This window comes from Mytilus californianus, unplaced genomic scaffold, assembly GCF_021869535.1.
Source record: "Mytilus californianus isolate M0D057914Y unplaced genomic scaffold, xbMytCali1.0.p SCAF_7, whole genome shotgun sequence".
NCBI classification, from domain to species: Eukaryota; Metazoa; Mollusca; class Bivalvia; order Mytilida; family Mytilidae; genus Mytilus; species Mytilus californianus.
The window spans coordinates 92,307,524-92,319,132 of NW_026262723.1; the positions used below are offsets into that span (position 1 = coordinate 92,307,524).

General features: G+C 31.2%; 1 protein-coding gene across 2 annotated transcripts; it reads right to left on the minus strand.

The window, feature by feature from the left end:
* Positions 1–390: 390 nt before the first annotated feature.
* Positions 391–11,599, minus strand: LOC127708684 (uncharacterized). 2 transcript variants are annotated; one of them, XM_052213798.1, is made up of 4 exons: positions 11,558–11,599; positions 3,932–5,267; positions 3,383–3,563; positions 391–2,786 (listed from the first exon to the last, which is right to left on the minus strand). In XM_052213798.1, the coding sequence occupies exons 2-4, from the start codon at positions 5,114–5,116 to the stop codon at positions 2,656–2,658; spliced, it is 1,497 nt and encodes a 498-aa protein (XP_052069758.1). In that variant the 5' UTR covers positions 5,117–5,267; positions 11,558–11,599; the 3' UTR covers positions 391–2,655. The 2 variants fall into 2 exon arrangements, with proteins under 2 accessions (XP_052069758.1, XP_052069757.1); XM_052213797.1 differs by having other exon boundaries at positions 3,932–5,388.
* Positions 11,600–11,609: the final 10 nt, after the last annotated feature.

Genomic DNA, 11,609 nt, shown 5'->3' on the forward strand with positions numbered 1-11,609 from the left:
GGTCCTTGACCACAAAAATGTAAAGAATCACTTAAATTCAAGCAAGCAGACATAAACCAAGACCTGGAAGGTGGTCACAGTTTCAACATATTTATCAGCTTTGAATGTGATCTTTTAGAAATGATCTTTGAGCCAAGGTTCTGACACATCATTGGTCATAATTAACACTTGTATGAAACATGTCTTGCATTTTTATCTGGCAGAAAGGCATGTTTATCTGGCAGAAAGTATATGGATATACGACTCCTTGACAAAATCATAATTCTTGAAAAAGCTTAAGCTCATTTTTAAAGACTGTGGAGCATAAATGTTTGTTAATGAACAGATCTTTACTATACTGCCAAAAAAAAATGGCCACGTTAAAATGCAAATAAAATACTGAACTAAAAGTAAATTAAAATAAATAATTTATTAAATATTTAATCACAGATCTCACCATTCATAGACATTCAACACACTGTGTATTTACAAAACAAAACTTAGTACAACTAACGTGATGCAAGTCAAGAAAAATAACATTCATCTCGACTTATAAATTGTCTCGTAGAATTATGATTGAAGTCATCAATAACACATATTAAATATTAATAGGTTTTTAAATTATCTTTGATATCTTCTTCCTCAAGTTTAAGAAATTCTGTCTTTCCTAGACAGAGTACACCAGTACAATCTCACAAAATATCAAATTTCTCACATGAGTATAACACATCCATATGAATGTAAATATATGCTTATATACTAGGTATATATTCAACTTCCAAAAAAACACAATCTTAACATTTCTTTAACTCACATCTTGATAAAAATAGCCACATCCATAATTATCCCCCTCCCCCAAACCCTTCTACTGCCAAATTGTTAAATTGTTTTACATTTTTGTAAAAAGTATGTTACCAGATGCAAAATATGAACTTGATCTTTATACACCCATATAGACTTAGTTCAAAGTCAATAGGTATAACCATATGATGCAGTCTAAGAATGAGGGATAAAATTCAATCAAAATTGGTCGAAAAATAAAATTCTTTATACCATTGAAGTTTTAAATCCTTGACACTAAAGAAACATGAAGTGAAATTAAATCTGATTAAAAAATAATGTTGAAATAAAGACTTTGAAGATATAAAGCAAATTAAACCAATTTATTTTTTAATTATGGTTCACATCTGGTAAACCATAAATGTTACATTGATTATTGACTTACCATTAGTGGTTCCCTTTAACCAAACCTAATCAGAATCTTTAACATGTTAAGTTGTAAACTATGCAAAAATGTCAGTCAGTAGCATGACTGAGTGGACAGAGCCAAAACATCTCCATGGAAAATGAGATACAACTCCTTAAAATGAGCTAATCACAAACTTTAACAATTGTTGACACTGCCATCAAACAGCAGACTCTGTGACTTCTTCAAGGCAAGACAAAAACCATTCCCAATAAAATTGATCAAAAGTACTGTAATTTGATCAGATAAAAAACAACTTAATGCATATACAAACTAACAACAGAAGATACCATGAAGAATAAACTAGTGATGTTAAAACAATTAATAGCACCAAAACAATGTTCAGCAATTTTCAAAATTAGAATATCATAAATCTACTTCAAGCATAATTTCTATTGGAGTAAGCAAGCAATTTGTTAAATTAACATATATGACACATTTAAAATAACTTTTTTTTATCACCTTTTTGCATATAAAAATTGTGGTTTCATCAGTTTCACAAGGAATGGAATTTCCAACTAAAAGAGGCCCAAAATTGAAGCTAAACACATTTTAGAAAAATATCAATTCAGGAACATACATTCAATAATGCTGCTAAAAAAGCAAAAATGTAGCATGGAACCTTTTAATTTGCAACCATTTCAGTCCTAAAATGAAAGATATCTAAATTTGATATTTCAGTCATATTGAAGCCTAATATGACTTTTAACATCTCTTGTTCTTTTTTGAGTGTTAAACTGATGACTTACTATTAATAGAATTCAAATAAATATCAAATTACTTTAAATTCAGAAATTATTATCAAATTCTTGCAAAAATGTGAAAGATGAACACATATATAGCAATAATTAAAACTTGCATTCTAAATTTTGATAGTAGCATACTACAATGTACAAATTAACAGCTATTGCATTAAAATTCACGTACTGTCAGTTGTCCAATATTTCCATAAAATAAATGCATGCATAAAAACCTGAATTACAGTATACTATCATGACTATTATCCACTAATTCTTTTTCGTATTTACTTTAAAAAAAAAAGAAGAGGAAATTAGACAAAATTGATCTTTTTACAATTCAAGCTGTGTTCAATACCTTTTTTTTGGGTTAAATATAATTATAAATAATGTGTTTTCCACCATGGATGAAATGCTCATGTCTATAGCACAGACATTTATTTTCATTAAGACAAACAATGGTGAGGAATTTCTGCCTCCTCAGAATTTATGTTTTTGAATGATTCAAATACAGTAGGTTCTGGGATGGAACATATCTTCATCCTTAGAGGTATCAGTAGTATCGTTTGAGACAACTCAAGTAGGTCACAGTAATCTTAGTATCTTTGCCTATAATTTCAGCAGTATAATCACATCTGTAACAATTCAAATAGACCAATATCACCTTTTTCTGGTTACATCACATTCAAATGGTCAAGTTTGAAACAATTCAAGTAATTCACTGTGACCAAAGTCTCTAGCTATATCCACAGCTGTTAGGTCTCCCATCTTTAAACTGAGGTCTGCATTTGCCAGAATTAATAGCTTAACCACATCTTTATGACCTGAAATGTAAAAAGTTGTAGTTTAAAAGAAGATCCCTGAAAAATATGTTTCATATACAATGTTAATATGTCTAAAAAAAAAATTTAAAGTAATAATAAGATTCAATGGTTATAATATAAGCACTCTTTAGTTCAAACTTGTCACACAGTACTTTATTCCTTTAAATGACAAAGAGATCATTCTGCTTTCATTCATGTGAAGTTAAGATTAAACTGACACTAGATTTCAATAGTATCTTTTTCACTTTATTTGGCAATATGGTCAATATTGTTTGGGTCAAGGTTGATTTAAATTTGCCAATTACAACTGAATTAAAACCAACGATAATAGGTCTATGAAAAACAGAATAAAAAGCAATAACACTTGATCGACAAAATAATGGTAGCACATACATGTACATGAACTTACTTTTTCATTCAAAGTGAAAGAAGATTATATATATATAAATCAATGTTTCACATAGGCTCATACATTTGTGGAAAGGAGATAACCGTCAAGATTGATAAACAGTGTGAAAAAAATAGTATCCAAAGTTCCAAACTTATTCTCGGAAATGATATAGACAACATCAGAAACACAATGATAATAAACAAACCATGCATAACAGCCAGATGTATTGCAGTAGCATTTTCACATTGTGGGTTTGTAATGTTGACATTTATATCAGGGCTTTTAACCAATATGGTGACCATTTCTGTGTTACCATTGTTAGCGGCTGCATGGAGGGGACTGTTTCCTGTATCAGCTGCTTGGTTCACATTGATTTTTGGGTTCACCTAAAAAGTATGAATCAAATTTAAAAGATAATTTACATTTCATGGCGGAACTTTTTAGCTCTTAAAATGCATCAATTTTTCAATATATATCATATATATGTATACAAGAGTAATAATTTGTGCAACTATACTGGCAAATAATTTATGAGAAAAAGATAATTAAGCGAATTAATCTATATATAGACAAATATTTCGGCACAACAAATGACATTCGTTAGTATCAGTACAAAAATGTATCAGTCTTTTTTTCAAAATAAAAAAATAACCAATAAATTTTCTTAATTATTAAATTAACTTGTATTGATTTGACATAATGTACATTGTTACCGTATCAGAAATGACCATACATATATCTAATATAAACTTACTCTGTTTATAAGATATTGTAGAACATCAGGTTGATTGTGCATTACAGCAGTAAAGATGGTTGTCCTGTCATGAGAATCTATGCTCTTTAGAGAAACATGACCACTGACATTATAATAATGTACAACGTCAACAAAACCTAATCTAATAGCCTGACAAAGTCTCACATGATGAATGTCTTCATTGTCCTGATTACTGCTGTGAGATATAGGATTGCTGTGGTGAAGTCTGTCTATCAAATTCCGGTAGAAGTTTACAATAGCTGACCAACAGCTTACAATAGCAAATGACCGAATGGCTAGTAGCCACTGTGCATACTGTTTATTTCTAGTTGAACATTTTACATCAGACAACATCTTCTTATATTCTTCTTTTTTACCAGAAGTGAGAACTCCAAGGTAGTCCAGAAATATATGAGATCCCTTTGAACTGAGCAGCCTACTTGGGTACTCCCTGAACACAGCTTTAGATAAATCAAGTACATCTCTATAATTTATCTTTCTTTGCTCACGCCCAACAGTAAAAGCAAAAGAAAGTTCTTCAGTGAGAATTCCATTTTCTAATTCAAATATCTCCTGTTTCTCAACACCTGGGAAATCAGACAACCAAAAATGAGCAAAGCGAACAAAATTATCACCAATGTTACAGAAACTGGAAAGTTTTTCCACACTTTCATTAGCACGGGTCAACCATGCTGAAACCACTGTTGCATCCATATAACACATCATGTTATCAAAGTTTGTTTGTTTAGGAGATTGTGAGACACCAATTGGTTGAGATGATATATCTACATCAAAACTGGAGGATGGTCGCAAAGGTGGTAGTGGCATGTGTTTCTGTGGCAGATCATGCCTATATGGGACAGTATGTAAAACCTTTTGCTTTTTCTTCCTTTTACGTTTTGGTTTTGAGTCACTGCCTGACAAATCTAATGAAGTTGATAATGGTAATTCTAATGAATTGGACACTTCAGGTGGAGTTTCTCCATTAGTAACACAACCAGAATCCGGAGAAAAACGTTTCCCCGATTCATTACGGCTATCACATGAATCCGTACTGCCTAGAGACAGACGATCAAAATCATTGGTTACGTTGTCATCATCTGATATAAACTCCTCATCACTATCTCTTACTGTCAAACGAGACACACAAATTAAGTCACGTAAGTCCCTAACACCACGACTCATTGTTGTTTATCACAGATATTAGCTAACGCCAGTAGTTATTTTGAAACTACATTTTCAAGCAAAATCGATTTCTGCTTGGATTCTCATATCTGTAGCTAGTTGGAAACTTACAATTAAAACTGGTAAACGAATCCTTGATTGCCAAGCAAGCCTGAAGAAAAATATTAAAACTGATGACAATTTACAGGAAAAAACAGTGTAACGTCCAACCAGGTACCGAATTACTTCACACATTAGTCACATATCTTGCATTTATCAATTTTCTTCAAAATCTAAAAAAAGAATAAATAAAATATTATCAACAGCTGAATTGTTTATGCTCAGTGACTAGCCATCTGACATACAATATGAGTGGACTTTAAAAAAATGTCTCTATAATTCAATTTTTAAGTTTTGTGGTGAGAAAAAGTTATATTTGAAATAGGTACATATGTATTTTCATTTTCTAATTTGTAGTTCAGTCATCAAAGCTTTAGGATGTGGTTAACAACTGGCTGCATTTTGCAGTTGAAAGAAATGTTATACTAAATGAACAAGAATGCAAATGAAGTTGTGCTCAACATACCCCTACTCGTAAAAAAGCATTGGAAAACAGGAAGGAGGTGTCTAACAGATCCTTAAAACTCATCGCTGATGAGCTGCTGACCAAATATGTACCGGGTAGTCATTCTGTTCAATAATATTGGAGAAATGTGTGACGAAAATTTTAAAGTTCATTCAACCTATATACAGTCGATTCCGGTTATTTGCATAGCCTATTTGTCAGACAAAATTATGCAATTAAGCGGAGTATGCTTATATCCGAAATGCCAAATTACGGAGTCAAATAACATCGATAGTACAGATCAGTAAAGGAAATCCCTGAAGAAAGATGAACGTCCATAATCCACTTACAACATATTGAATGCTTATTTATTCTAATAAAAGTTATGTGTCTAGTGTTGTACATGTTATTTTATTTTGTATTCTTTCAATAAAGTTTATAAACACATTTTGTTTTAGTTTATTTGCGTACCGACTTTTCCTTTACCTGAGATACGAAAATAAAACTAATTGTTCTAAAAATAGATTTGTTTCTATGACCCGGATGTACAATGTACATTGTTACGCTTTGATTAAATTAACTGTTTAACAATACTACACAGTTTATAATCATTTTAAACAATAAATGTGTACTAAACTGCCTTTGATATGCAGTATTTACCGCTTGCACAGTGATGTAACACTGTTTCTTTAACCTCGTTAGTTTCGTATATGCAAAGCAGTTAACAGGTAATGGGGCCCTGTACGGGATTTTTGCAGGACACGAGTGTTGAAAGAGAGAAAATATAATAATTAGAAGTTGATTTTCTATTCAAAAAATATTAAAAATAAAAGATTGATGAATAAAATTCTTCAACCATATATAAATGCCCTGTAATATTTAACATAAGTGTAGATCACTCCAAGCCGAATTACGAGAGTACACATTGGATAATGATCGATAATTAACAGGGGTTATTGTTTTTAAAATTCACCCCAAATGTAATCTATGAACAATGTTTGAAATCCAATCAATAATTAACACCTTTTGAGATAGATTGGACGTGTTTTTACAACAATCACCTGTTTGACATTTTTATGACCTCGAGGCTTAAAATAGAACATGGGAAACTTTACCTGTATACACATCGAGGCTTATTTTATAATCATATAAACACGAAAGAAACTGTTTTAAAACTTTATTTAGATAACACAAAAGTAAATATGAAATAATAACGAAAATTATGATGCATTCAAGAAAAATATACTTACCAAATTGCCGTTTCCGGTCAAAAATCTCGTCAGTTTTAACTAAGCATATCTAGCTGGCGAATATTTTCTATGCAATTAACCGAAAGGCCACTTGTAAGGCTATGCATATAACCGGACAATTTAACATTAGATGAATGGGAAATGGTTTTGTGCAGGAGAAAAGTATGCAATTAACCGAATTATGCTATTAAGCGGTATGCAATTAAGTGGAATCGACTGTATTGACAAATTCAAAGTATCGTCAAACAGGAAGTAGGTATCTCATGGAACAAAAAAGTGCTCACATGTTTGAACTTATCACTGACAAGCTGCTGGCCAAAGGTGAAAACAATCTGTTTAGTAGTTTCTGAGAATAGTGTGACAAAATATTTTTTTAGATAAACATCCCAATCAAACTTGTTGAATAGGGGTATAACTGGTTTGCTAGGTCTATGTGCATCTTCAACAATGGACCCTCTCTGATATTGAGGACTAGAATAGAATTCATGACAAAACTTCTTATTTGTTGATCTTGTATTCCTGATCATTTTTTTTGTTTACGGTTTCTCTCTATCTTCTTTAGTTAATGTTCAGAACATAGAAAAGGGTAAAAACAAGCATTCTGTGAGTATTGCATGGCAATACATAGTCCCCTACCAGTTAAAAATTCATTTTATTGGAACAAAATTCTAACCTGATCTATAACTTGTCATGATGTAAACTGTATAACAAATATATCAAGTAAATATCTTCAAGCATGACAAAAAAAGTGTTGAAAACTGATTATTTAAGTGAATTTTCTAAGTCCAAGGACCATAACTCTGCACAAAATCATCAGACTGGAACAAAATTCAAACTTGAACTGTAACTTGTCATGATAAAACTATATACCAATTATCAAATCAATATGTTCAAAAATGGCAAAACAAAATGTGGAAAACTGATTATTTTAGTGAATTTTCTAAGTCAAAGGACCATAACTCTGCACAAAATCATCAGACCGGAACAAAATTAGAACTTGATCTGTAGCTTGTCATGATAAAACAATACACCAAATATCAAATCAATATCTTTAAGCATGAAGAAAAAAGTGTGGAAAACTGATTTGCCAGACAGACGGAGTGCAAACCTAAAGTCCCCTTCAACGGTAGGGGACTAAAAATCATCATTTAAAGGCAGTCACTCCTATCTAGTCTACTAACAATTTCAGCAAAATTTGACTTACAAATGTACTTGAAGGTCTTGTTTTGCTGATCATGTTTGCTATTTTTAAAAAGTGTCTCATGTTCTCTTTTCTTGTTTTCAAGACACTAGGCAAAAATGCAAAAAATTGGTAAAAATAACTCCAATAAGTAGTCAACTGATGATTTTGGGCCATTAAAACTTCTCAGTAGATCTGTTCTTGCTAATCATTTTTTTCTTATTTCAGTTTTTATCCATCTATTGTAGTTTTTAAGATATTAGGCAAAATGCAAAACATTGGTAAAAATCGTTAGAAAAGGGCAACAATTCTGACAAGGAGTCTTCAGATGATTTCACCTTTGTCAATTTATTTGTAGATCTTGTCTTGCTGATCATTTTTGCTGTTTAAGTTGATTAATCTAATAGTTTTCCAGATAATAGGCAAAAATACTAAAACTGTGTAAAAAATATTTATTACAGAGCAATGACTCCAATAAGAAGTTGTTGAATAATTTTGACCATGTTGACTTACATGTATTTGTAGATCTTGTCTTGCTGAACAAAATTTTACTCATTAATAATTTCTATCTTTTATTGTTCTTAAGATACTAAACAAAAGCGCAAAAAAAATGGGTAAAAATTGTCAATCAAGTAAAGGGAAATAATCCCAATATGGAGTTGAGGACGATTTCAGCCAAGTGAACTTATTTGTCATGTTTGTAAATCTTGTCTTGCTGATTTTATTTGCAATTTAAAGAATCTCTATCTAACATAGTTTTTGAGATAATAGGCAAAATTGATTTTTTTTCAAGAAAATAAGGCGCTGTGACCCCCTATTAGTATTTGATATTATTATTAATAAGTAATTCTCTCATTGAATTTAAACCAATTCTATCATTTAATGTTTCCTCATCACTATTTGTCCCCCCGTGACCATGATGACTGGAAATCACAGTCATTCCCATAAAATTTTGATACAACAACAAAAAATGAATAGGGTATGACATCAATAGCTCAAAAGTCTCAACTTTAAGGGTCAAATGTTGCAAATTCACAAATAGAGATAAAGTATAAGATAGTAGGTTCAAATCTAGATGTAAAGACCCTGTTCTAAAGTAAACAAATGCTATATGATTACAAGGACAAATGATTCTATTGGTACCAGATGATTATAAAGATACATGTAGGTAAGTCATAAATTAAGACCCAAGATGTTTAAACAGGTTGGGACCAATCACCAAAATGGATTAATAATCAATTGGGGTATTAAGCCCAAATGGGATATAAATTTAGTGCAAAAATATAAACTTTTGAATTTAGTAAAAATATTGAAAAAATGCATTTGTTTTTAGGTCAAAAGCAGCAACTTTTGGTATGCGACTTTTCCAGAAAATGATTAAAAGTTGCAATTGGGCCACACTTAAAAATATTTTGGTTTGCCCAAACCCTACCCAAAGGTATAGACAGTGGGTAGGTATACGTAGGTAGGCATTTTCTTTTTTTTCGGCAAAGAGAAATTGAAGTGTCAGATGTTTTTTAGTCTTCATGCCTATCTGATTAAAAAAAAAAACTTTTTCACATCAGGACAATAAAAGATTTTGAGTAGGCAGCTACATTGTATTTTCTGGGTAGGTAGGGTTAGGGCAAACAAACATATTCTTTTTTATGGCCTTGCTACACTGGAGATTGAAAACATCTTCCAAGGGATCAAACTCATAAACAAATTAGGGAACCATTCCCCAAATGAGTAACACTCCTTCAATTGAGTGATAGTTGAATACCGCCAAAAATGATTTCTTTTAAGTTGAGTCTTGTTACTTAATATGGAACAAATTTATGGAAAATGGCACAATTTTTGCAAAAGAACTACATTAATATTTTTGATTTTAAAAAGTTAGTACAATGTAGCCTTGAAAGTTGTCAATTTCTAGAAGTTTTCTTAGGCTTTTAACTTCCTAGTAAATAAGTTTAGGACTATTTATCTTTTGAAAAGTTGCTGCATTCTTCATGAATAAATACCATCTGAAGTATAAAATGTGAATTATAAAAAAAATAATAGAACAGAGTTCCAATCATGAATGTCCCCTGCATTGCACATATTTTATCTATCCAAGTTACAAGTGCAATAACTAAAAAAAATACTTTTTTTTTTGTGCTTTAAAACTTTGTATAAATACTTTAGAGAAATGAAGGCTTCAGAGCAAATGCAATGCAATTTTCCATATAATAAATATTTCCAAGGGGCATAATTCTTTTAAAAATAATAGATCGGCACTGATTTTCGAACTCATTCAAGACATTGCCGATATAAACCTATGATATAAGTTTCATAAAAATCTTGAAAGAAATGTACACATGAGAGCGCTAACGATGCATTTCCATATATATAATGTTTCCAAGGTGCATAACTCTTTTAAAAATAATTGATCGGCACTGATTTTCGAACTCATTCAAGACATTGCTTATTTAAATCTATGATATAAGTTTCATAAAGATCTTGCATGAATTGTACATGAGAGCACTAACAAAACCGGATGGATGGACAGACGGACGCCCCGTATTTCTATGTCCCCTGCAACGCATTGCTCAGGGGACAAAAATTGACTCTGGAAAATTATTTCTCATTTGAAGGATAGCTACTCATTTGGGGAACTCTTCCCCATTTGGCACGTCTTCCTTAACCTGATAGACAACTGGTATCCTAAATACCTGAAAGCTCCTGAAAAAAAAAAACTTGATAGGACCTTGATATTTCCAGAATTTGAGGGTATCAAATATGGTTTAATACAGGTAATATTGATAATATAGACTATGATTTTGAGATATGATTTAGTTTCAGGATTACAATTTTATGTGTCTAGTATGCAAATTCTTTTTATACAGGTTGATCATTGTTGACATAATTTTGGTTATCTACAACTAAACAAGTCGGTAAAGAGCACTACAGAGCTCATATTTACTAAGTCAATTTGTACATGATCATGTCCGGCTCTAAATAAAGTTTTACTTACTTACCATCTGTAAAGCAAGAAACTGAACAGAAACGAAATATGAATCATGAGAAACATAACACAACAAAACAAAAATATGTATTTTAGGTAAAGAGGCATACAAAATTACCTTTAAGTTTCTGAATCACCCCATAATCTGTTTAGATGTCAAAAATGTTAAATATCAAGGTGCTTTCGGGTTTTTAACAAGTTTTTGGAAAAGTTTTATTAGGTATTCAGAAAAGTTGCTAACCAAAAGATGTAATCATATGTACTTTGTAATATTTTCCCTTAAATCTAAATTTAAAAAAATTTGCACAGCCACAGTAAATTTATATCACCCATTCCCCCTTTTCTTTCCTTTTCAACTTGAGCATTTCTATGTAAAGGATTTTATATGAAGATTTTGGCTCGTAAAAAAATTGTTAATATTTATTAAATGCTCATCATTAACATTCAAAAGAATCTTCACACTTATATTGCTCGATAAACTAACTTTGGTTGTCATTCGTCATTCTGCAGTTTGTTATTTCTTCGGTGTCACAAAA

What these genes read in the sequence shown, in the direction of transcription:
- LOC127708684 (XM_052213798.1), bottom strand. Translation starts at nt 5,116, where the DNA reads ATGAGTCGTGGTGTTAGGGACTTACGTGACTTAATTTGTGTGTCTCGT. An exon ending in TACAATATCTTATAAACAGA is followed by an intron (nt 3,564 to 3,931) that starts GTAAGTTTATAT and finishes CATACTTTTTAG; the next exon opens with GTGAACCCAAAAATCAATGT. An exon ending in ACATCTGGCTGTTATGCATG is followed by an intron (nt 2,787 to 3,382) that starts GTTTGTTTATTA and finishes TTTACATTTCAG; the next exon opens with GTCATAAAGATGTGGTTAAG.